We start from the raw sequence: 27,063 nt of genomic DNA, 5'->3' as shown, positions 1-27,063 counted from the left end.
GTTTGTGTGCAGGTGTGAAATGGAGGGTGAACAGACTGGTGCAGAGACAGACAGTGCTTCACAGTCTGGTGTTCAGAGCCTCCTCACCTTCCTTGCAGACACAGATGCTCCTGCAGAAACACAACTGCTCCCACTACCCATCATTTCACCGACCTGAACAAAAACTGGTGGCGATTCTGATCGTTCAGCACGTAACTACTAAATACTATTCATATAGTTTGAGTTATATAGAAACCTGCTATTTCCATTCTTCTATGATACGTCCCTATTTGAATTATTATCAGTAAGGTTTTCTGCATAGTTTCGAATAACTGATATTTGTGCAGCCATTCATTCACAGCAGCCGATTGTCTGATATCATTTGCATTTAATCATTAGAGGATCCTCCGACACCTGCTTCCAAATTAGCCATGTCATTACACTTTGGCACGTTTAACCGTCGGTGATACTGCCGTCCTCAGAGTGATCAGCAAACCCCAAAAATATAACCCATTCTCCTTTTAGATGTGACTATGAAGTCAAGGGTGATCATTTTGATTGCACCATTACGGGTGGTTATTCCTTTAATCCCCTGTTCCCCTGGAACTTTACAAAGCAGCCAGGGACACCGAGCCCGTAATGATTGCTGCACTCAACCATGAAACAAAGAAACAGCGTCTGCCCGGTGGAGGATGGGAGCAGAGCCGGCGAGAGACAGAGACCGTCCCTGCGCGACTGTGTCGAAATAAAACGCAGCCAGGCAGCGCGTTGAAATAGGCTCTGGGGGGGATTGTTAAGAGAGCACAGTGGAATGCATTTTATGATAAATATCTTAAAATTGTGAGTAATGATAGGAGAGGAGGAATTGTCAGGGAGTTCTCGTGAAATCGCTGCTATGAGATGATGGAACAATAAAGAGTCCCTCCACGGTGATTAATCCCACCAATTGGTAACAGCCAGGTGGAATGAAAAGATAGAGGAGAAAAAAAACAAGCGATGGACAACATGCACATCTTCCCAGAATGGCCCTTTTTTTTTTACCCCACTGCATACATGGAATTTATTAAGAATATGTTTCTCTAAAGGTTGGCCTCTCATCTGTAAAGTGTGACCAGCTGGTTTCAATCTCTCTTTGACAGTGACTGATGAGCAGTGACAGTCTTAATAATGAACCTAACACAGTATATTTAACACTGTTTTCATCACCTCGAGAGTTCACAACCTATTCTTCTGCTCATAAACATGATTTATAATTGATGACTTCAATCAGAAAATAATGCAATCCTTAAACTTCATGATCTCAGGGACTCCAGCTGCAAAAGACTCCATTTTTAGTTTTTATTTTATGTGTGAGTGTCAACAATATTTTTCAAACCGCCCAACCACATAAAAATAACACATAATATGAATTTTTAACAGTCAAAATATATGTGCTCATGAACGACCCATATGACACATAAAACATTTTTTTATTTGGTTCATTAACAAGGCTTTATGATATTCTTATTCTTATTCTAATGCTTTACCTTTTCACCCTGGTCCCTGTTTGTTGGTTTGTAAGCATGACTACTCATAAACTACTGGATGTATTTCCATGAAACTTGGTGGAAGGATACACTATGAACAAGGAAAGAGCCCATTACATCTTCTAGAATCACTTTGTTCAACATTTTTTTTTTTTTTTTACATTTTCACAGATTTCCAACAATTCGTGGACCTTGATGAAAAAGAACCAGGCAGACTTAGGGGATATCTATGGAAAAAAAAAGGTTATGTCACCCAAAAGCAAAGTTTGGATTAGTTCTCATCATACTCTCACAACAGTGTTGTTCATCACATATATTTATTCACTCAATTAGGTCAAAGGACCTCAATCACAAACTGCGAAAATCGTCTTTAGTAGCGCTGTGGATGCATAAGTGATACTCTTTAGATGATGGCATGAAGTTAAAGTGCCTACATTGAGTTAGACAAGGGACGCTTTTATCTCCCGCTAATTCAGGAATGTGCATCGGTTCAATAAAATCTTCTTACAGTAGCAAACACTGTGCATTGAATGGTTCAAGCAAAGTTCTTAAAAAAAAATGATCCCAGGTATCCTCATCATAAAAATGTAAAAACCCAAAATGTTGCATATTATAGTTTCACTCCAACGAATACAGTATGATACAGACAATCATGTGTGCCTAGGACCTAAGCTAACCCACGATCAAGGTTTAGCATTGTGCTTCTTATCAGCAGCAGTGGCAGCAGGCGCACTGGCAGTCAAGCCTCCCACATCGAGCCACATGCCTGGACAACATTCAATCAGCGAATCACGACATTGCACAGTTACACAACATAGATTGCACTAAAGTTTAAGGGGCGGTAGATCGAAGTGTTTTTATATAAACATCTGAATGCATCCATAAGGGCGAGTGAGGGTCGTGTGCGTGTTCATGAACGTAACTCAACCCTTCTTTGGTTCACAGACACAGTAGAAGGATTCAACATAAATGGAAACATTGTGATATTTCAACAGAGCACATTACAAGTGGAACAGAAGAGCAGATAACCTACTCACGATTATATCTCTCCATATAAATAAAGTTATTCTTCTATTTCATACTCTACCGCGTGGTTGATTTACATATAGGATTTTTCTCACCGTAAAACTCGGACACGTTTGGCACAAAGGCAATGTAACAATACTATACACAATCTACACAAAAATCTCTAAAAACACAGCACTCCAGCACAGTACCTGCTACAATGAGTGTGTTATATATCCCCACTTATGTAATATCAAATAACAGCTATAGGGTACAATACGGCGGTGCTTGATAATTACATAGACCACATGAAGCACCAACACTCATAACACCATATATATATGAATATTTTAAATTGATTCTATTTATGTCAATGTTGAGGTTCCCTACATTGTGCTCTATTACTTGTGAAAAAATATTTTGATATTATTCTGTTTTCAATCGTGATTTTCATATAGAACAATAGTAAAATTACATTTCTATACCTGCTCATTGACAGAATCACCCAAGTGCTCAGGTATTCTTGCTTTTTTTCACATTTACGTGAAGAGGAACCTGCGTCCAACTCATCACTTTGACATTATACGTATGAATTGTTTGGCAAGAATAACAGTGTGCTCGTGTGGTTCTCTCAAGCTTTGACTCATGTACTTTTTACTCCCACACCCGCTTGTGCAAATGTTTTCAATATCGTTGCTGCTAAAGACAGAAAGAGACAGAGAAGTGACACACAGGGCATATTGTTATTCAATGTGCATTGTAAGCAAAAAAAAAAAAAAAAAAATCAACATCTGTATAAAACATAAGGGACATAAAGCCAAGCTCAGGGCTCACCAGCTGTCTCGGCGGAGTGGTTTTTATTTGACAGGGGTGGTGCTTACAAGTCATTCCCCAGTCGCTCCATCTCCTCGATGAGGAAGTCGATGTCTGACCTGGTGGCGGCATGGTTGGAGATGACCATGCGGAAGAAGTTGACCTTGTCTCCCTGTGGCTGGTAACCCACCATGGTGCTACCGGACTCCATCATCAGGGCCTTGATCTTTGGGGCCACCTGTGGGAGGGCAAAAGACATCAGCATATCCACACACAATTGTTTTCATCAGTGTTTATTGCGTCGTGCAAAACCACTCAACTGATCTCCATGACATTTTGTGGACCAAAGGATGAAATACGTTTTATTTGTATTTTAATATTTGTATACATTTTCGAGCAGATCCAAATCAGCGGGCGTGGTTAGTTTTTCGCTTTCTCAAACATTGCAAGATAGGGCGTATTTGTTGATTTATCAGAGAATGATTTATGGCTCTTGATATAACAGCCTGCTGATATTAGTATGTATGACATTTGGTGCAGATCCAACCAAAAAATCTGGCCCTATTCAATTTAAATGTGAGGTCATACTGTGGACTGTTGGGCCTTTGCACTCCGCTGATGCCATTTCATTGTTTCTGTATGACTCCCTGTCTCTAAGCAGGTACTCTAAGAGTAGCAGGTACTGAGAGTGAAGGGGAACTACAAACAAAGCTCAAAAAGGCAGATTGATGAGTCATTACCTTGTGTAATCTCTCGCGTTTCTCCTCACCATCGGGGAAGTTTCGCAGGCTCGGCGGTATGAACCAGAAGCAGACGTTGGTGTGCTGCGGCTGATAAGAGGAAATTGCAGCAACACTGTTAAACACGCCTCGAAACAGTGCCTTCAGCAATTTCATCTTTTTCTTAGTCAGTGTCAGCAAAGCAGAAAACAACTCGATCAATCTTAAGACCAAGCTAATATATCAAACATACAGGTGAAGCTCATTCATCAAACAAAAAATGCAGGTATATGTGAAGGGGAAAAGTTCAGATGAGTTGAGTTATAACAGGTTTCCTTAATTATTAATGCAGATCATCGCCATTAAAGGGATTATTTGGGTCTCACCTCCCCGTTGAACACCATCTTGAAGCCCTCTCTGTTCTTGATCTTATCGTAGAGGTACGCCGACAGATCCAGGCACTTGTCAATGTGCTGCTCGAATCCTTCTGTTCCCTTTTAGATTGAGAGATGAGATTAAGGAGCTGCTATCGTCTCATTTTAGATACGACAGCATTGAGTAAGGCACCGCTCTAGATAAATACACACTTTTGCCTTCCACATTAGCCAGAACTTGAAGATATCCACGTGCCGTCCGCACTGGATGGCCTTGTCGCCGGTATCGTATGTTGTGTCGTACTGTTTATCTGGCTGGAAGAGGTAGCCTGCAGACATGGAGTTGCAGCTTTGTAGTAATCCCTGCAATGGAAACAACTGTGATGAGACATAAACAGGATAATAAAGCAGAATAAAGCAGCGTGTGAGTGTGTGTGTGTGTGTGTGCATGCATTTGCGATTATTTGGGCACATTATTTGTGTGGTGGCCTCTGTGTGCAGCAGGAAAGTGAGAAACCACTCACCCTCTCTCTGACCAGAATGGCAGAGCACTGCAGTGGCACTCCCATCATCTTATGAGGGTTCCAGGTGACTGAGTTGGCCCTGCACAGATATTGACACAGTAAACACAGCGCTGTGTGTGTGTGTGTGTCTGGAAAACAGAAGTGGCAATCTGAGAAGTACATCAACATTTTCAATTTCATTCCAATATCCATGCATGTGACTGAGCTGACTACAGATCTGATATTTTACACAGTTTTTTGCTCAGATTTTAAAGGTAAATTCCAACAAATCACTATTTCACTTTCCCTGGTTTGGGACGTTTGTTGCACATCATTACTCATCTCTCTCTTTCCTTATTTCCTGTCATCATCACGTTGTCTGCACAAAGGGATTCAACAGCCCCAAAATAAATTCCATTCAAAAGATGGGGGAATTGCAAGGGACACATTAAAAAAATCTAAGCACCACAGACTGAGATATCCTGACTTTTATTCTGAAGAATAAATCAAGCCCATGGATGTATTAAAAGAGCTGTTTACCAAACCTTCATGTTCTTGCTCTACCAATAGACTTTACTCTGGGATGATAACATGCGCATAATAATTGCTTTTCTGGACTCTGAGGTAGTTTTACAAAAAAAGAAAAAAAAGCACCTTCATGAAAACAGAGTAATAATCGACCTCATTTCGGTTGTCCTGAAAAACACCTTTCGATCCACTGGGGATGTGTGCTGTTGTAATACCCCGACTGTGTCCACTGAGGCTGTTCTCAGCTGTGACTGTATGCTACAATTAAACAGCTCCTAATGATGAATACCTCACAATACATGGTAGATCAGAAGGAGACTATAAATAAACATGGCCGACATGTCTCATTACTATTCAGTAATGAAGCCAAGATGGATACTATCGCTGCCATCTTGTTCCCGCCTATACACACACTTACCAATGACATGGAGGAGGCGGGGTCTAAAACCTACACTGCAGCTAGCCAACGGGTGGTGATCGAGATTTTTTGGATTAATTTTTGTGCAACAGTAATGTCGTCTCTTTTTATATACAGACTATGTGTTAAAATAACCTTGATGACAATACCAGTATTTGTTGTTTTGTATCTAGCAAGTGAAATGAACTTGATGTATAACATTGGTGAGGTGCGCTTTAAAAGAATATGTTAATGTATTGTGCTCTTTTACCTCTCGACTCCGTTCAGCTTGTGTCTGTGTTTCCTGGACATCAGCAAACCTCCTCCCCAGGCTCCCTTCAGACAACACAACACACTTATTACAGACTTATGAAACAATGGTCCTAACTAAAGCTGATATCGACGGCTGTTGTCTCTTTTCTGGAATGAAAATTATCAATATTCTCTTACGTCCACGTGAAGCCACATGTTGTTTTCTGGAATGAAAATTATCAATATTCTCTTACGTCCACGTGAAGCCACATGTTGTACTTTTCGCAGATGTCTGCAATTTCATTGATGGGATCGAAGGCTCCGTAGACGGTGGTACCGGCGGTGGCGTTCACGAACATTGGAACGTACCCCTGAAAACCAAAAGCATTGGGGAAAATAGAGAAAATGAAATACTGGCTGTGCAAATTCGGGGCAGAATTCAGGTTGTCATATTCCTTCTCTGCAAGCTATTGTTGACATCAAAGAGACGGGGCTAAAGCCCATTTCCCAAATAATGCACTCTTCCTGTCTGTGCCTTTTGTCGGGGCATAATTGCTTTCCAATTTCTCCCAGTCTGCACATCATTCTAGCTTTGAAGAACTACTTGCATGAGAGTCGCATCACATGTGAGCAGAGGGAAGCATTAACCCCATTGAAGTAACGCTGTTGCTTTGCTATACACAAGTTCTTCCTCCTCATATAAGTAAACCCCATATGAGACTTTCTCCTTGAGTAAATAAGTTAGTGGGGACGGTGTTTGACTCATTGTTACTGACATTCACCTTTTGCTTGGCCTCTATTACTTTGGCTTCCAAATCCGCAGGAATGACTCTCCCTCTGGAAAAAGAAGAAAGCGTGCAGTAAAAAGATATTTGAAATTTCACCAGGTTGTGTGCGCGTATGTCAAAGGTAAAGCAAACCTCTCATCTGTCTTCAAGAGGATCAGGTTCTCTGTTCCAAAGCCCAAGGCTGCACTGGCTTTCTTGATGGAGTAATGACTCTATCAAAACGAAAATATGTTGATTGGTCACATTCAGGTTGAAACTGGTTCACTTGAGATTTGCAAAGAAAAGAACATCAACTAGGACATGGAGATCTTGTTGGACTGACGTGCTCTGAGGTGAAGAGGACCAGTCTGGGTGCAGCTGCCATGCCACGGGTCTTGACTTCGGGAAAGAACTTGTATCTGGCAATCATTACACTGTACATGTTGGAGATCGCTCCCCCTGCAGACACAAGGCCCATGTCATAAATCATTACATTTTAAATATCACTCATTATTTTAAGTAGAGTCTCCTGGTCTCCTTGTCTCTCTATGTCTCTCTGTCTCTCTGTCTCTCTGTCTCTCTCTCTCTCTCTCTCTCTCTCTCTCTCTCTCTCTCTCACTCTCTTCTGTCTGTCCCCTCTTTTCCAGCCAGCTCTCCTCTTGTCCCCGTTTGCTCACCCCCACCGGTCGAGGCCGATCGACGCCCACATTGAGTCTGGTTCCGCTAGAGCAGGTGTGCCCACACTTTATAGGCCTCTGAGCTACGTTTTGAAATGACCAGCTCAACATGATCGACCAACCAAATAAAACATATAGGCATTGCCGGCAACACAAAAATGATACTGTGTTCCAAGACGGGTCGCACCCCTCCCCCAACCCCCCCCCCCCCCCCCCGTTTTTTTTTTCATGTTGGTATTGGCCGTCATTTTAGGCAAACATGACTTCAAACCACTGATATGTCTTATTCAGAGACACGTGGTATATTACACGTGGAATGCATTATTCAAAATGGTGGTGCTTCTTTCAATTACACTGCCAACTGTAGGAGATCCTTTGCCAGATTCAGATTCATTGCTAAACTAAACTAGGTTTACATTCAGTGGAGTGCATATACCTCTGCCAAGGCCCAGCAGTAAAAACACTCTATCTAACAATTTGAAAGAAAGATAATTGTAAGAAAATAAAGTATCCTGGCTCAGCCATTTTATTTTGGATCTGTAGCTAAATTTAATCACTGCTTCCTTGGGTCATGTCTCACCCCTCCTCAAAATTTCGTAGAAATCAGTTGAAAACTTTTAGCCTAATCCTGCTTACTCAAATACAAATGTAAAACAAAAAATACAAACAAACATGGCTTGGCGAAGGTAATCAGAAATGAATGTAAAATAAAAGTTAAGCCACTGATTGTATGTGAGAGTCTGACATGTTTGCTGTGTTTTCTGTTTGATCACGACAGGAGCGGTTTGACTTTTACCTGGAGAAAATATTCCATCTCCCTCTCCTTCAGGCCAGCCAATGATTTCTCTCATCTTCTTCAGTGTCAGCTGCTCCATGAGAACAAAGACAGGGGCGATCTCATAGGTGAACCTGAAATCATAATCATAATCATGAAAATTATGATACACTCTTCTGTACACAATGTCACTTACATGACAACATTTCAATGCAGAAATGGAGTCTGCATTGAAATGACATAGAGAATGACACCGACTTACAGCCAGGGCTCACTGGTGGAGCATTAGGAGTGGGAAATGTGATTTAAACCCAATGACAATATTTAAACTATAACACCACTGTACCCAAAATGGATTTAATCTTTCATGTAAACATTGCAGAAAGAGTAGAATTGCTATCAGTTACAAAACAGATGTTTTTTATATTGTCTTAAATCTTGTTATTGCAGAATAGTTTTTTTTACATTTAAATTTCTTACAGAGCAGTTTACTCCCCCCCCCCCCCCCCCTGCATACTCTCTTCGGTCTAACAGAGGAGTTGATTTGTGATTAGAGCTCAGACGGCCTTATCCATCTCCTCCTGACCAACATGTTTGCATACAGTCAATATCTCTCCATTCATGCAAAAAGACAGAAAATGAACAGGATGTCGTATGTGCCCCTGAGCATCTTCAACATATATACACACACAGAGCGGCGGTACCGAGGGAAATACAAGTATAAACAAGTCAGATGCCACTTCGCAGACGTCACACATTCATTTCCTTGCATTCATTCATGCAGACGACACTCGCTCGTTGTGATTATGTAAGACCCTCGGTGCGACCATCAGTCTATTAGTGTCAGTCAATATCTGCCGGAGGTAATTAGGGTTGATGTGGTGATTAATGAAGGTAAATCACAAGTACGTAAGAAGCCTCCGCCCTCTGGTTTCAACTTATGCTCTTTTGATGGTGCCAAAAAACACAACAGAGTGACCTCACTGGAGATGTGAGCCGGTGTACCACAGATTGAGCCAGCAGACAGGAGGCAGACCACAGACACTGATCAAGGCTTCGTGGACCACCGGGCCACCATGAAGGTCCCATAACTACAGGTCTATGACGTAAACTTGTAAAAATGCATAAAATAGAGCAGTCCTTATTTTTGTTTTGTGCTCAATTATCATTTAGGGGACAAAATATAAAAATGTGCAGGGTCTAATACTGTTCTGCATTATAGTGGAGATATCTCCACAGTACATTGTTGTATAAGAGCCATTGCCGAGTTCCAGTGATGTTTACACATACACTGTGTGCAGATGGTCTGGGGGGGAGAGGGTGTTTCTTCCTCCTGGCAATGGTATGTCACAGGATCTAGCGTTACATGAAACAAAGACACCATGTAAACTGTGAATGCGAATCAATATGCAATTTAGCTTGCCTGCAGGGCTGAATTATGTGACCACAGCCCGTGCACAGGCCAGCATCGACAACACTGCGGGGGGAGAAACTGTACAAATGTCTTCTTTTGTTCTTTTTATTTCCCCGCTTGATTGACAGCCTATTAGACGCTGCAGGGCATTCTTCAGCTAAAAACAGTCATTACTGGATGTCACTTCAAATGAGAGCTCCTCCTCTTCACGGGCCATTGAAAAACAAGGAGTGCGAATAAGCTTTTCAGTCTGAATTTAATATGATCATTATCTGTGGCTATAGAGTGCAGGGATTTTAAAGAAGTACTGGATGCGTCCCTGTACTCACATGTTAGTGTTGGCTGTAGAGGTGAGCCACTCTCCGACCAACCCAACGATGTCTAGTCCAGTGGACAGCTGGTTAAAGAACCTGGGGTGGCCTGCAGCCATCGACAAAGAGACAACAAAGCAACAGAAAACAATTCATCATTTGAGATCCGTGATCATTACACACGACATGTAAGCTAATGAGAGTTATTGATCGCGACAGGCCATGCTGCACCCCCCCCCCCCCCCCCCCCCATGCCTCTCTCACCTGTCCTCACTCCATATTTCAGAGTGTCCCTGCAGTCCACCAGGATCTGCTCCAGGGACTCGGGGTGCTCGGACAGCTCCAGGTTGAAGCCCTCCATGCCCTCCAGCAGCTGGTGGGGGTGGTGGAAGTCCAGGATCTTGGTGGACCGGTCGAAGCTCTTCCGGATGTAATTGGTGAGGATTTCCACGACCTCCAGCAAGAACTGCATGGTCTGTTCTTCTCCATTTTTAGCAGGCAACAGATCTACCAGACAAGAAATATACATCCATTAAACCAATGTTTGTTTGTGTCTCTTGTGTTTTTATCTAAATCTGAAGCTTACTATCATGCTGTGGATTTTCACAGGTATTTTTCACAAGTTACTGTTGGATTCGGTGGTGACCTCAGAGTTTCTCAACTGGCTAAGAATTACTTTTCTCAATTGCAGATTTTGAATCCTTACTTAAATCCTTTGAATGCTAAAAGCAGTTTTAAAGCATCAATTAGTCAATGCACATATACAACATGACGCAATTAAATAACAAGAAGTGTCATTGCATCTAAGGAATTAGTTTCTATCGCTTGCATGTTTAATTTTTAGAATCCAGATTATTTTCTTGGATTTTCTGTATTTAATTAAACTGTTTATGTTAATTTCATTACATTACATTTTATATTAATTGAACGATGTTTCATTTAAATTGAAAATAGTATATGCAGCCTTACCTCTGGCGAACAGGTTGGAGAAGTCCGTCTCCGTGCGTCTGAAGTGCACGTCTCCGCCGCCGTTTTCGCTTGACATCAGGTTCTTGGCCGCTCGCTCTTTGAGGGAACCCACGATCCTGCTCCTCTCCTCCAGACTGTTGGTCCCCTGCAACAATCCTACAAGGTTGCAGGAAGACGGGGAATCCGGAGCATGGTTACACTTTGCATACATGTTGAGAGCGACAATTGGTTTTGTTCAATATACCACAACAGGCCCACTAATAATAACAACAGGGTTCCTGCTCTACGACTCCTCGCATAACCCTCCCTCTGTCTCTCTGGCCCTGCTCTGGGGAATCAGGACACTACTGTCTCTGTTTTTGGGGAGGGGGCGAGGGTTGGGGAGATGGTCCCAATCATGCACTGGGAGTCCCATTCACGGGCGGGGGGAGGGAGGGGGGCTTTGTGGGAGGTTGTGACATCAGCACCAAACTCCAACCAAGCAAACACAAATCGTCGTCATCGCGTGGCGGCTGTAAATTCTTGTCAAAGCTCCTCCGACACTGCGCGCACTTCAGGAAACGTCACAAGTGGACCGATAACAGCACAGGCGGCCCCGAGGCACACGCCAGACGGCCGCGGAGATAAGAATACATGTGCATACAGGCATGTGTTTATCACTCAAAACTGCAGGAGAGAGTAAAGCGCACTGGTAAATCCAGAAATCTCATCTCCAAAGTGCGCAGCAAGATACGCTTGGTTTTCCTTCTTGTGCCAAACTATCAAGAATAAAGCTTTATTTTATTTTATTTTATTTCACTTAATTAAACGGGCCCCAATCAAACCAGTAGATCTTGTCGGTCAAAAAAAAAAAAAAAAGCTTGAAACATTGCGCTGCGCACTGACGTGTGACATGCACCATTATGCTGGGTGTCGGTCTGTCCTTGGTCAATGGTGCTTGAGACTCCAATAGACTCTCAAACTCCAACCCAGGGACCAATTAATGCTTTGACAGTTAATGCACATTGCTCCCTAGCTTCCATCCAGTCTTAATGGTTCATCCTTGATTGGATGAGATTCCAGTATCAAATTTGTCCATGAATTCACCTAGTTTTCCATTGCGTAAAACCATGAAGGCCATGAAGCCTATCAGTGGCTCGAACGCCAGATATGCTATCTATTCGCAATAATTAATATTTTAGCATAATTCTATCAGAAATATATAATAATTCAAAATAACAGACTTACCACATATCTTCATTCCCAATTTCCTAGTACATCCATGTGCAACTCCACACCAAGCATCATAGCCTGAAATTATTGTTCATCAGGAAAACAATTAGGGGCCTAATAAGTGGTGGTGCTCCCCCCAAAAATTACATGGTGAGTTATAATCTAGCATGGAGCAATAAAATGAACTGAAAATAAATGGAAATGTATGAGGTCGAGTGCTAAAACAAAAATAGCCACTCAGAGTATATGTCTAGGGATTATTTTTGACCATTTAGTCGTTGCACTCCCCGGGCCCCTGTCTGGATTAGCCCACTTCCACTCAACGTGTATAACCGTTCATGACTTATGGGCGAGGACGTAAAATTAATTAGGCGTTTGGGATCCACGCCAGCCCTCAAAGATCTAAGTGGGTGAGGAAAAGGGGAAAAGACAGAAAGATGCTGGTTAAATATGCGAGCATCAGTCGACAGGAGGCGGCTGCCCGGTGACAGATAGAGAATTACTGGCGTTATCAAGGGCTTCCAGCCAGTGAGGGGATGGGGCACCGTGGATGAGGGGGCAAAGACCAAATCCTGAAAAGCAGCCTTTTGGAGGAGGGAGGAGGGGGAGGAGGAGGATGGGTGGGGGGGCAGTCCCATTCCCACACCCCAATTTAACCCTTGCTTTGGATCATTAGATAAATCATTGCCCTGCTCAGCTTATTGGACGCATTTTAACTCAGTCCTCCCAATGACTTTTTTTTTTTTTTTGCAGAGGAAATTAGATGGGCAACGAGGAGAAAACCAAGAAGACAGACAATGGAATGAGAAAAAGGAAATAAAAAAAAGGGCAGATGTGCTGACAAATATCATCCAGACTATATGTAGCAAGCATCTGCAGAGCTGATGCTATAAAACAGGTTAATATGGACAAAACATTTTATTTCTGCATGGGCCTAACACAATGGGTTTCACCAGACACATATTCATTCACAACGCAAAGCCAATAAGCCCTTAAATTCAAATACTGGCGAGATAAAATTACCATAGCAGGGTTTTCACTTGATAATCAATGTAATGGCTTTTTTTTGTTTTCTTTTTTGTTGTTAGAACACATCTACACCTGTCACTTGATTTTCTGTAGACCTCCAGCTCATTCATCAGTGAGATTCAGGCTAATATACATTTTTTTCTCTGTGGTCTCTACAAAGCTTAAATGTGCCATTAGCAGCCATTTAATACAAGTGAATTAACCAGCACTTGAGGGGTAATTCCCCACCCCCCCCCCCCCTCCGCCCCCCTGCAGCCACTTCAATCTACCGGAGCACATTCAGCCAAACCAAGTGGCAAAGAAACAAAAAAAAAAAAATGCAAATATGAAGGCACCAAAATGAAAATAGTCTACGACCAAAAAATACAATTTTGGAAATTATAATCACGATGACAATTAGCAGATTTTGTTAATGCATCTATATTTGAGCCTTTCTCAATAAGAACAGAGCCATGACAGGAGCTGCCCTCAGTGTGTGACATCAGGGGCGGCGTTCCTGTGTCTCAGAAGCCGGGAGGTCCGCAAACATGATGGGGGGGGGGATGAAATGCAGCGGTGATTTGTGGCGGAGGAAGCCTTTTTAAATGGCAGTGGATTTTTGTTCTTACCCCCCCCTCCCCCCCCCCCCCCCCCCCCACCCTCAATCCATCCGCCCCCCCTCTCTCTCCCCCCTCTCGATGGGAAATGATGAATGACGATGCCCACAAAGTAAATAGCGCACTGCACGTGAAACAGCCTTTTATCTGTGATGGACCTACTTGAGCCCGGTGGTCGTAAATTTGTCGAGTTGGGATCTGCGTCGCCGCCGCCGTTGGTGGAGGATGAGGAGGTGGTGGTGGTGGAGGAGGAGGAGGGTGCAGACGCCGCCATCGCTCCCGAGTCCCTGTGCCAAAGTCTTCACCTCACCAAAAAAAAAAAAAGCCTGGACACTTTTCTTTTCTTTTTAATCCCCCAAAAATCTCTCCTTCTATATGACCCAAGGGAGAAAAGTAAGGGCTCACTGGCAGAGAGGGAGAGAGAGAGAGGGAGAGAGAGAGAAAAGCGCACAGGGATCGTGCAGTGAATTTGCGGTTTAACAGGGAAACAGATGTAACTTGACAAGGGCACAATGTGTCTGTCAAGTTGAAAATGCAACTGGTCCAGGCAGGAAGGGGAAATTTAAAATAAGAATAATAACTAATAAACAGTGGATGACAAGTTCACCCTCAACTATTCAGTGACAGGGGCAGCATTATATCTTGATCAGGCTGGAGGAGCCTGATCAAGATATAAGACAATAAATAGCCCATGGTTAATTCATGTGTACAGCTACATATATCATATCCTCAGGAATATATACAAAATAAATACAAAAAAGAACAAATTATTTGGTCTTAATGTTTTTGCAGTAAAAGAAAATATCAGCTCAAGGTGATTATTCCCTTATTGACTCTGATGCAGGTTGAAAAATACGATGTGCACCCCTCTCTAAAACACTATGAGAATAAAGAGCAGCAACAGTTTCTACACATTCTATTTAGAAGCCAAGTATGTCCCGACCTCATATTTTGAAGGCAGCAGACCTTATAAAAACACCTGTTAGAGCATCTCTATCTCCATCCCAGCTCCGTTTTTGACTCTTTTTCTAATAGAGTGACCATCCCGAAAGAGAGCAAAGCCACTCACCGTGATGTTGTGTATCCAGGTGAACAGGTGCAGTCCAGTGGGGGGTGAAAGAAGAGAAAGTGAATTTACCACCCAAAAAAACGGAGTCCTGCACGAGGAACGGGCTGCTGCATGCGTGCGCTCTCAGGCAGACTCCAACAACAATAACAGCCGCTTGCTTCAGTTCCCCACTAGATCCATATCAAGGTGACCTTGCTGCCGCTGCTGAAGTAGATAGGACTTGTTCCAAGCGAGCCTCGTCTTGTCTTGTTGTCACTGATGAGTCACGGGATCCAGGCTGTGCATTATCTCCACCGGTGCATGCTGCATGTCTGTGCACGGAGCAGATGGGTCCGCAGGCACAGGCAGTCGGAGAGCTCCACTCTGAATGGCGCCCCTGAAGTGAGACTTTTTCGTTTCTTACAGGGAAAAGTGTTGTTGTCTGCGGGATCTATGCAGCCCAGCTCCGGTTTGAATCCCGGTTTACGAACGTGGACTTGAAGTTTGATGCCATGATGAGCAACACATTACACGGACGGAAGAGGGGAGGGAGGGAGGTGGGAAGGAGACGTACTTGTGTGTGTATGGCATGGGCCAAGAGGACAATGGAAAAGCACTGCCCGGAACATCACTGCCAGGAACCTGACAGCTTAATTGTTTCCAATTATTTATTTCACCGCACTTCCTTCACGTACACGATTGTGACATCACTGGAAAAATACAGATCAATGGCTCTTGCATCACTCGGATTTGAACACGAATTGTTGATGAATAAATTTCGCCTTTCTCTTCAATTTTATTTCATTTTCCTTGTATGTGTCCCGTCGATGGTGTGAAGACGTATCCTGAATGATGACACACACAGACAGAGAGAGAGAGAGAGCAAGAAAACCTCCACAAGGTGGCAGTGAGAAACCAAGAATGGCTTTTACCCAACGGCTCAAATGGGCCATTCCAGAAATACACCAGCAAGCTAATTATAAACCGGAGCCATTAATGTGGAGCACGTCACCATCTTACATGATCACAGGGACATGCACAAAGATACAGCCAATCACATGCAAAGGTCACCCATGGAGTCTCCATGCAGGAGAGTGGTTCTGGACTGTGCTCCTTCTGGGTCAGGATTGAAGGTAACATCACATGTAGTAACACCGGTGGTAGCGTGTATAAGGAAGGCTTCCGGTGTTTTTTCAGCACTGTGGAGCTTCACGTGTTGCCCATGTGGAGGTCACTGTCCAGCCCTGACTGCTCCGAGGACGCTCGAGCCTGGATCAGGGGCTAAATTGAGCTGTGGACCCCTGTCAATCTTCCAGTTCACCCCACCTATATGTCCCATGAAACTGATCTGAGACTTGTGTTTATACTCTTGTCATGTTAGTCCGTTGTGTTGTCTATTAGCTGCATATTCTCCTGTTTTCCTTTCACATGCTATATTGTACTGTACAGTCTGAACCATCCACCACTAATATTTAAGGATTTTAGGTCCATTCATTTATTTCCTCTCCCCTTTAGCTCTATGTCTGTTTCATTATAGGTACACTGAAGACAATGTAAAAAATCATTTTCTGTGCACTCATACTTTGCCAATAAAGACAAGACTGATTCTGATATTTATATGTTTTGAAGTTTGCACACGATAAAAGAAATTCTAAAGATTACATTTTGACAATTTGTCATGTATGTACTCCAACCATGGAAATATACAATTTAGGGCAGGTCTTGTCTCGTACAGGACCCGCCCTAAATTGTATTTTTCCATGGTTGGAGTACACACATGCCCAGACTTGACATGCATTTAAGAATTTATGTCTGTTTTGACTTATTATTCATAATGCATGGTCTCAAAGACACCCCTTCCTAATGTTAGTTATGACACTATCTACAGTCCTTTGTCTTTGAACTATAACTGAACGTTCAGTCAAAAATTTGATGAGGCTTCACCAGCCTGAGTTAGTTAAGTCCAGTTAAAACTTAAAAAATGTTCAGTCTCTGACAAAATTCCTTCTTATTTTGGAAAGAAAACAATGTGGAATCACACGGAGAGAACTTTACATCGACATACATATGTGAGAATTAGTGTATGTAGACATTGTCATTTCTAGGCTGACATGTATCTTTTAAGGCCTATATATTATTTCAGTTTGTATCGTGCTTTTGAAATATGTAATTGATCAAATAATCACTGAGATACCATAAAGAAAAATGTGATTTTAGGGTGGTTCCGACCCCTGGCTGTTTCATGCTTAGCTCATTGGGTAATTAAACCTTTGTAGAATCAATTCCTACCAACAAATAAACTTACAGTCAATGCCAATAGGTCTTTGAAAAAAAAAAGAGAAACCCTGCAATGGTATTGACAAATAAGCAGTTTTTCTGTTTTTTGCAGATGATAAGTGTAAAAAAACAGAAGATGTGAAAATCCAAAGAGAAAGGTTGTGACGATGGGTTTCAACAGTATGAGACTCACCACAAGGGGGCGCATAATCCAAATCCAGAGAATCTGAATGAGGGAAAGAGAGTGTGTTTGTGTGTGTGTGTGTGGGGGGGGGGGGGGGGGGGGAATTGTGAATGAGCAGACTATTACTGAATTAGTGATTATTTTCACTGCAGTCTATGGACAAACTCTCATTTGAACATGACTAATTGTCTGAATTGCCAGTGACTGAAAAAAGCCTGTGACGGAAATAAATAAATAAATCTCTTTGCGGGAACTAACTTCTCCTGGTCGTGCTCATGTGTCTCTGTGAGCCTGCAGCTGTCAGTGAATTACAAGAGCAGCACACAAATCTGGCTTTAAACACAATAATGACTCTGCCTTAAGTCCTGTAACAACGCAAATCATCACGTTTGAATATAAAGAGATAATTAAAGTTATTCACGTGGCAATTTAATAAAACAAATGGATGAATTAAACTCATGTGGCACAGATTAATTGCAGTGAGGATTAAGAATGAAATAGGCTATGGCTGCTACTGTGTGAAAACCCTTGTTTTATCTCATTAGAGCAGGTGATGCTCCAGGGCCGTAGTCAGAATTTTCAGAGGAGCTGGGGCAACGTGTCCAAGACTTCTGTATTTTGGAACTGCCTCCTGCAGTTTGCTGGAGCTCCCTAAACCCAAAAAATATGGAGCTGTGTTTTAATCATGTAAGTGTATGGAACATAGTTTATGGAGCAAGTGCAAGTCTATAAATTCACTTCTGCTATTTTAACAACAAAAACTGTTTTACCAGGTTTTGGTTGGTCACTCATACAATTGCTTTCCACTGGGTCAAGATAACGATGCACCAACAATACATCTGACCAACATGCTCAGGTTCTGGGCTGGAACCTGATGGCCGACCAGGGCCTTGCTGTCTGTGTGGAGCTTGCATGTTATCTCCGTTTCTGTGAGGTATTTTTTTCTGGCTATTCCAGTTTCCTCCCACAGTCCAAAGACATGCAGGTTAGGTTAATTGGAGAATTGGCCATAGCTGTGAATGTGAGGATGGAAGATTGTTTGACCCAATGATGGATAGATGACGTGTTCGGCCCTCGCCCTCACAGGATGGTTGGATAGCTGGACAAAGGGATGGATAGATGGATGGAGGGATGGCTGGATGGAGGGATGGATGGATGGATGGTGGGATAGATGGATGGGGGGATGGAATGTTGAGTCAGGTACTAACACATTGATAGTAACTTATCAGTATGATGCACCACTGTATTTAAGAGGGTTTAAAAAAACTTAATAAATAACCAGCAAAAGCTTGTTAGCTTAGCATTCACTAACAAGCCTTTCAGCTATTAAAATAAGTAGGAAAATGAGGTATAAATCCAGGAAAAAAATGTTTGTGAAAAAATGCTAAGCTTTTTGTATTAGCTGCTAGTTGTAGTAGTTGTAATAGGTGATTTTTTAAAGAGAAGGACACAGACACTGTATATAGGAACCCAGTCCAGGCAAATATAATGCATGAAAACCATTTTTTTTGCAAAGACGCACGAACATTACTTATAAGTCAGTTTTTTTTTAGCTCAAATTGGGTCAAGGACAAAGTGTAAACAAGGTTTAATGCTCAGGGGATGAAAAAGTGTCCATGGGGAGTTAATGGTTCAAGTACCCTCACTGCGTTTTATTACTGGGCAAACACTGTGAAGCTATGTACATGCTTATCTGCATCTAAACATATTTATGTATTCAATAAAGAGATGGGAATCAGTTATGAGGAAAAATCTGGTTTTAATTAGACTTTAATCACTGTGTACTGATATATTAAACATGGAGCCCAGCGTGAGACTGAATCTGCCTGACCCCTCATGTGTAAGCTTCCATTCAAGAGTCACCATTTTAATCAGAGCTGGCATGAAATTTCATCTTTATCATTTTAACAGTTTTATTTGTCTAGAAATAAGAAGACAAAGTTAGAATCCAATTTAACAATTTTTCATGGTTTAAATACCCAGTACCCCTTTTTCTCCTTAAAAGCCAATTAAAATATGCAAAAGTACAATCCTTTAATTTTCTCATAAAAATGTAAATGACTTAAAATGCCTGGTTACAATCAGAGGAATTATTCCAACAACGGAAAATAAATCTTCGTGAAATTACAAAGCAATGTCATCTGAGTCTTTGTCAAAGTTACATGTGTAGATTAAATAAACAAAGGAACAACAGGGATTTTATTTGTTTCAATTTCTCCAGCTGTTGTGATTTCAAAAATTGGATGAGATGTAATGTGGTCATCTCAATTACACAACAGGAGGTTTATAGTGTTTGACTGAATGAGTCTGTTCTGTTCGAACAAGAAAACTTCCCAACACCTCTGACTGCTGCAGACAAAAACATCTCTGTATTTCAGTAGCAAGTGTCAGAGAGCAGATGGCTGTTCATATAAAGCACATCACGAGTCATTTTGCTGGATCACATCATTTTCTTCACTTCAATTCAAAGATTTGTCGTCACTGACGGTGGAGTTTGTTCCCTTATATCTTAATCAGGGAATCGCATCATTTGTTAGTTTCACTTCAATATGTACAAGGGTAAGAAAATTCATAAAAGTTTACAAAAGCTTTCTTTGTCTGATTAGAATTTGATGGTTGTCCATGACACAAAAAAACGATTTTCTGATCTGCAGGTCGACATAATTGGTCTCTGAGTTCCGTAACTATTACAAATCACTGTTGAAAAGTAAATCAGCTCTGGTGAAGAAATGGCCTGGTCAGATTCAGTGAAAGGTCAAACGTCATGGTTTGGGTTTAAATACATGCTCTGTTCAGTTTTGACACACAATTTGTTTTGGGTCAAAATGTGTACTTGGCAAAGGTTAGGGTCTTCGTCAACGTTAATGTTTGGGAACATTCGTCATTGCTGTTGTCCAACACATTGTGTATTTATATGTAATGTCTAGCACAGTCATTGTCGTGACATATTGCCAAAATGCTGACAAAATTGCCAAACAACCTACATTTCATCTAGTTCTGCTTGAATCAACTCAACAGGAAATCACTTCTTCTCGTGGTTGGCAGTAGTGCAGAACTCCAGCATAACTGCTGTTTGGAAGCAGCAAAGAACAACTGATTTTTGGGAAAAGACAATTGTAACATTACCTGCCTGAAACTAATATACTTTGGAAGACATTGTATCGGAAAGGTTTCATATATTTGCATACTCGCAGCATCGGAGATGTTTCCGCTGCTTGCATCAGTATTTGAAAATGGATACTTAAAGGTTCTAAAAACCTATCTTTGTTCAAAATGGTTAGTAAGTCAATGTGAAATATTTTCTGCATTATGTTTTTTATTTATTCTCACTGTTTTGATGTGAGTGTGGCTCAGTTAGGAGACAGGTGATGCTCCCCTTATGTATTTCCTCTCACCAGTCAGGCTTTAACTTTTCGTCTTTGTCAATCAAATATATCCAAACCATCACTACATGAATGAGAACTATTGATCCAAGTGATGTTGGAGCCAACATTCATTTATCAAATGTTCAAACTGTTTTTTACTCGGCCTCCTGAATGTAAAGCAGCAGCTGCCAAATCGGAAGCATTAAATAATTATCCTCCATCGATGCAGCCATTTACAGTTGTTGACATCAGGATTTAAATCACTCCACAGCCTATCAGTCATTTTATTTTGATAGTGTGCGTGGAGCCAAAGCCACAGTGAAGTCAGTTTCTGTCTGATGAACACTCTGACTGAACTCCATCTCTACAGCTCACATGACCAAAGAGAATTATTCAATGATCCATTTGTAGGTTTCAATCGCTGTTTTCAATATGATTGCTAAACATGGAAGTTAATCTTTTATCATTTCAGCACAAACCCAGAATTTCCGTTTAGTATGCATATCAACATTTATATAAACACTTAATATGTAGTTTATAAAATGCTAGAAGTCAGTTGTAACCAGATAGAAGGCTTTTTACAGTCTTTACTTATGTAATGTTTTCTACAGTGTGTTATAGAACAAGTAGTAACGTGTACAAGTCATTCACTTACGTCATTGCTTCCGGAGCTTTGAGCTACATCCTGTGGTCATCATCAATGATTTGTATTTTATTCACGAAGAGTGAAAACTACTCTCTCAATAAATAATTTAATATCATATATAGATGCTTCATATTCATAACAACATAAAGACACATTTCTATGATATGTCCTAATAAATGAATACAACTACATTGTTTATATACTTCTTATATATTAAATAAGGGGCATTGAAAGTGTTAATGACAAAGAAAAAGATTAGGAATAAGTATTTATTCTCTTCCCCGAATAATTCTTTTTTTTCATAGAGGAATAATTTTGAGTCACATATGGACAATGGCAGATGAAACTAAGTCTAGGTCATTAAGTCTTTCATTCATTTTTGGAAATACATTTAAAGATATTCTATGATAATGATATTCTTCTCTGTGAGCATTTAAGCATTGTGGTCTTTTACAGTGCTAAAGAACAGTGAGCCTCACAATGCCTCTGTCTGACTGCGCTCAACTTAATATTGGCATCATTTCTATAATAGGATCATGAAATTTGGATAAAGACTTTACAGTTCAAATGGTCAAATCTCCTCTGATACTGTACATTTTTTAATCTTCATTCCTCCTCATTCTTTTGTGATGAATGTGTGCTAATACTCAGGCAGATTCTCCATTCTTTGGCTTTAGTGAAACAAATCCCGCAGCTTCACTGGCACATCTCAGACCAAGTGCACGAGGCAGCAGTCATTTATGACTATAGAAAGTACAGAGATATTGTGTACTGTGAATAACTGTATTGTCAACTGATGATATTTTCAAAAACACAGTCCTGATTGGCTGATATTTATAATTATCACTAATGTAAATAAACCTTTCAAGAGACCAACATTGTAATAACTTGTTGTTATTGTTTTCTACTGTTAGTTTTAGTTATTAATGTATATGTGAGTTTATTTAACAAGGACAAGACGGATGAAAATGGCTACATAAGAGTAAAGCAGTAGAAGGTGTTGCATTGAGGCCATCTTTACTCTTTTACTGTGAATGAGTTACTTTTTTTTTTAAAGAATATTTGAGTTTATCTTTCAAAAGGGGGCGCTGTTGAGGCAGCAATTGACAGTTCAAAACTCCAGTGAGTGGCAGCAGTTGTCTTCATACTGACATTTTCATTGATCCCACATAAGACAGTCAGGACGACAGGGTGAGGGCGCGGTGCAGGCAGCGGCTATTCTCAGATCTTCCCTAGTTCAGATCTTTTAAATGGTGAAAAGTTATTTCCTTCGATGCGATTATTAATTTCATGTAAGAAAGCCTCAAACGGTTATAGATTATTGTTTTTCTTGTCCCCAGAAGGTCATTCATCACTTAAAGTCCCCAGACAACACTGAAAAGTCTTGATGGAAGAGGTCAGCATGAAAAACAATCGCCCAAAAAGTAGTTGCACACACATAACTACACGGTCGTACCACAAAGCAGTGCCTTTGAGCAAGGTGATTCACAGTAAGCTGCTGTGGTAGAGAAGTTAGTGATATAACTTGACAGTAAATGTAGGTGACATGTCCTTAATGCCCTTAAAAATGTATTAGAGTTAACTCAGAAAATGACCATCTTCTCCGTCCATCCAGAACCTTAGTGACGTTAAAGTTAGACATTTAAGCTGCTGTATATAATGTTTATAACATGACTCCAGAGATATCTCTGTTAAGAGGCAAAGTGTCAATCTGTTACTTGATCTCAGAGAACTCAGTCTACGGTTTCACTACAAAGTTCTCAGAGGTAAATGTAAAATGCAGAAACAAATAGACCACATCTATTGGAGTGCATTGATACATTTTAACATCCGCACACTTTATTCAAATGTAAGAAATAGACAAATATACAAAGTGAAGAAAATGTACGATAATTTCCCAACAACTTATTTATTTGACTTAACCTTTTGAAGTTTATTTTGCATCTTTTCCTATAAAAGTAATTTTGTCATTTTTAATTCAATGCCCCTACAATGAAACGTTAAAGTGTGCAGTTTGATTGAGTTGTATTTTAGAATATGTGCACCTGTGTGCACCTATGAAGCGCTCAGGTTATTCAGTGGAGAGGAAATATTTACATGAATTATGTCAGATTTTACACAGTTGTTGGCTGATTGTCATCACTCACACAGCTACATTTGATCATTAACACTATATTGGGAATTGTTTGAGATCATATATATACATTTCCAACATATTTCTGTAAGGATTTTCCAATACAGTGCAGACCAACACAACCACGGTCACCTCACTGATACCTAAATGTAATTTAAGATTGTTGTTTAAGGTCATATGAGACAAAAACAAGTATGCGTTAAGACTGTGAAATAAAATCTCAAAATAATATTCAAAGACCTATTTATGGGGTAAATTACTTTTTTGACCTTTATCTAGAGTTACAAAGTAAATATCACATTTGTTACCACAAGGGACAACATCTGGTTATCACATTTACTGGTTTTAATTTAGTTTAAAATGTAGAGCTTAACTTCCAAAACTTTTGACACCAGTTTACAGAGCACACACATATTATTCCAGGTGATATCATATGCAGTTTCTTAGCAAATATAAAACCCTGACCGTCTCGTCGCTCATATAACTGAGGGAGATGGAAGAATTATTCTTAGAAGGGGAAATGTTATAATCTTTATTCTCACACAGTATTTGGGTCATATCAACAATAGCAGATCTTTTCAAGAGCATGCTTTTAAAAACAGCCCCATATGGAGCAAAAAAAGGACACTTTCATTCAACAAAAGCTATTAAATATAATGTACAGGGGCGTGAAATCTTCCACCGAAGACAATGATCAAAACACAAGTTGAAAACTCGTCTTCCTTGATACGACAAAGACACTGAATTCAAACTCATGAGCTAGAACTTCTCCATGGTCCCAAAATTTTACTTATGAAACTTTTATATTTACACAGCCCAAAAAAATGTGTTACACAGACCAGCAATGTTGGGAAGTCTTGTCAGGATGTGAGAAATCAACCGAGGAGAGAAACAAAATGCCCTATGTACAGAAACTGTTAACTAATGTAGGACAGACTGTATTGCACTATGATGTCTACGGTTTCAAAAGGACTATAAAGTGGGTTACAACATATTCCTCGTGTCCTCCCTTTTGACGTGGTCAAGAGTCTTGTCGTGGCACTTGCCCTTTTTGTTCTGGTGCGTTTTCACGTGCTTTGCCAAGTGGTCACTCCTCATGAACCTCTTGCAGCAGTCCGGGCACACAAAGCGCTTCTCCCCCGTGTGAGTCCTCAGGTGTCTCTGCAGCTCGTCCGACCTGGTGAAACTCTTGCCGCAGAACAGCCAGTTGCACACGAACGGCCGCTCCCCGGAGTGCCACCTCAGGTGCGCCTTCAGGTGCGACGTTTTCCCGTAAACTTTCCCGCAGCCCGGTATGTGGCAGATGTGCTGCTTCTTCTTGCCGGGCTCGTCGCTGGACGTGGACGACTGGCAGTTGGGACACCTGCACCTCCTGCACCGCCGCGCAGTCGCCAGCGGGGACTTGGTGTGCAGGAGCGCGGCGATCTGCGTCTGGTACTGCGCAAAGTCCGTGTGTCCCAGCACCAAGCCCCGCTGCAGCTGGAAGCGGTGGTGACCCAGGGAGGCAGAGTGGCTGACGTGGTTCCCCTGCTGCAGGCTCCACCACGGAATATCCTCCCCGGGGTTCGGGGACAACTGTCTCTGCTGCTGGTGGTGGTGGTGGTGGTGCATAAGGCCGGAGGGTCCCGTGACAAAACTTGACATCGCGGTCGGCATGGGAGCAGGGGCCGCGTAGCTGACGGCGGGGACGTAGGTGGGGGGGCAGGTGGACTGCAGGGACTGCATGGAGCAAGGCAGCATCTTCACGGGGGAGAAGTCATAGGGGTACGAGGGGTCCGCCGGGGGGGTGAGGGGCAGTTCGTGGTGCGCGCTGAAGGAGCTCTGGATGTGCGCGGTCAGCTGGGGCTTGGAGGATAGTCCGAAAGTGGAGTTGCCGGCCAGGCTGCTCTGGGGGTTCCCCTCGCTAGTCCACGGGTGAAACAAACGCGAGGGGGAGCCCAGAGTGGGGTCGTACTGGACCTGGAGGAAGTCGGTGTGGTTGGATCCGTGGTGGTGCCCGATCCGGTTACAAGTGGCGGCCAGGAGAGCCAGCGGAGAGTGCTTACAGTTCTCTGGAGAGGAGTTCGGAGTGCGATCCTGGATAAAGGACACACGTATATTTTTATAATACAATCATTATTCAAGACATTTAACGAGGTAAAGCGTTCATCGTCTTTTTTTTTATTATTCTTCAATGCTGGGATGGTTTGAATTGCATGCGCACTAAATCGATCCCGCAGCCTGAACCGTGTGGATGTGACATAAAAGTTGACGCAGGAATCATTAACACGCATACTATTAGTGTTGCCAATTAAATTATATGACACCGGGCTATCAAAAAGTCTGGAGTGCAGCCCGGTGCGTTAGACGCGCGATGCAAATCCTCGCGGTTGAGCGAGTTTTTACAAGTTTATTAAAAGTCGTGAAAAAGTAGAAAGTGGCGCACCGACCTGAAGAAAAGCCTGGAGTGTCTCATTCCGCAGCACCGCCACCGCCGCCATGGTTGAAAAGGCGTCCTCCTGCCTCTGGACGGGAATAAGCCAAATTCAAAAATAGAAAAATAAAAAAAAAGTTGTAATTCAGATAAATGTGCGCATTGGCGGTGGGAAGAAGAGCTGGTGGAGCGGTGCCTGCCTCCTCCTCGGTGGCTCCTCTCTCCCGGATCTCCTCGGTGTATCTGAAGACTGAGGGATCACTTCTTAGGCTTTGATAAGGACTTTGGTGGGCCGCCAGCCAGTCAGAAATAAGATTTATTACTTTGAAGTTCGCCGCTGCCCAATCATCAAAGAATGGCGGCTCTTTGAGAGGGGAAAGCAAATCCTTTGAATCCACAAAGCTCCAATGGTGTGTTTGTTGGTCTGGATAAAGGGGCTGATTATTAGGGGGGATGGGCAGGGAGGAGATAAAGGCGGGACAATTAATGAAGTAATCACTATGTGGGAAATGTATATACACAAATAATTGGATTTTCTTGATCAAAGACCCCTCACGCCGCCTGGAGACCCCGGTATTGGATGCTGTAAGTCATCTGATCCTCTTTTTGTAATTAAGGATTTGTAGCAGAACCCTATGTGACAATATGACATTGTTATCTCTGGAGATCTCAGAGAGCAGTTGCCTCACTCGCTTGACGGAGGGGAGAGAGAGAGAGACCTAAATCAAGTGACTCAACACAAAGTTCTCATTTCTAATTTGAATTAAAAACCTTGTCTTTGTTGTGCCTTTGAACCGCAACACAGCATTAAACACTTAATTATGCCCCCACTGGCTTGTTTCAACGCTTCTCTCTCCTTCTCGCATTTCAATCAGATGTTTTATCACAACTTATCACTAATTGAGATTTCTCTTTCTCTCGCCCCCTTTGTCGAGCAATACAATCTTAACTCTCAAGCTAATTCAAATGAATGTTAGTTAACGTGTCACACAGGCGGAAGCTCTGTTTTTTAAAATCAGGTGACAGCAGCAACACAAAAGTGACAGCTCTGTTAGGTTTCTTTATCCTTATCCTTTTATCAATATATCTGAGGAGGAGGTTTACGTTAAAATATCCCACTGCAGATTCCAAATCAAACAGATTGTAATTT

The 27,063-nt window shown here is 41.8% G+C and overlaps 2 protein-coding genes across 5 annotated transcripts; both read right to left on the bottom strand.

The window, feature by feature from the left end:
- Window positions 1-1,431: 1,431 nt before the first annotated feature.
- LOC133967298 (glutamate decarboxylase 1-like) lies at window positions 1,432-15,762 on the bottom strand. Of its 4 annotated transcripts, XM_062402661.1 has the most exons (18): window positions 14,916-15,762; window positions 14,009-14,250; window positions 12,237-12,299; window positions 11,010-11,165; window positions 10,305-10,547; window positions 10,059-10,149; window positions 8,337-8,449; window positions 7,207-7,322; window positions 7,017-7,096; window positions 6,879-6,933; window positions 6,351-6,467; window positions 6,116-6,180; window positions 4,941-5,019; window positions 4,630-4,779; window positions 4,429-4,536; window positions 4,064-4,153; window positions 3,345-3,561; window positions 1,432-3,209 (listed from the first exon to the last, which is right to left on the bottom strand). In XM_062402661.1, the coding sequence occupies exons 2-17, from the start codon at window positions 14,118-14,120 to the stop codon at window positions 3,388-3,390; spliced, it is 1,812 nt and encodes a 603-aa protein (XP_062258645.1). In that variant the 5' UTR covers window positions 14,121-14,250; window positions 14,916-15,762; the 3' UTR covers window positions 1,432-3,209; window positions 3,345-3,387. The 4 variants fall into 4 exon arrangements, with proteins under 4 accessions (XP_062258645.1, XP_062258643.1, XP_062258644.1 ...); XM_062402659.1 differs by having other exon boundaries at window positions 1,432-3,561; window positions 14,916-15,760; XM_062402660.1 differs by having other exon boundaries at window positions 1,432-3,561; window positions 14,009-14,217; window positions 14,916-15,760.
- A 7,497-nt stretch (window positions 15,763-23,259) lies between these two features.
- Window positions 23,260-26,215, bottom strand: sp5a (Sp5 transcription factor a). Its single transcript, XM_062402830.1, has 2 exons — window positions 25,930-26,215; window positions 23,260-25,576 (listed from the first exon to the last, which is right to left on the bottom strand). Exons 1-2 carry the CDS (start codon window positions 25,978-25,980, stop codon window positions 24,485-24,487), a joined length of 1,143 nt encoding a protein of 380 aa, XP_062258814.1. The 5' UTR covers window positions 25,981-26,215; the 3' UTR covers window positions 23,260-24,484.
- Between the last annotated feature and the right edge of the window lie 848 nt (window positions 26,216-27,063).

Source organism: Platichthys flesus, chromosome 13 (assembly GCF_949316205.1).
Source record: "Platichthys flesus chromosome 13, fPlaFle2.1, whole genome shotgun sequence".
Classification (NCBI taxonomy): Eukaryota; Metazoa; Chordata; class Actinopteri; order Pleuronectiformes; family Pleuronectidae; genus Platichthys; species Platichthys flesus.
This window is presented reverse-complemented; position numbering and strand designations above follow the sequence as displayed.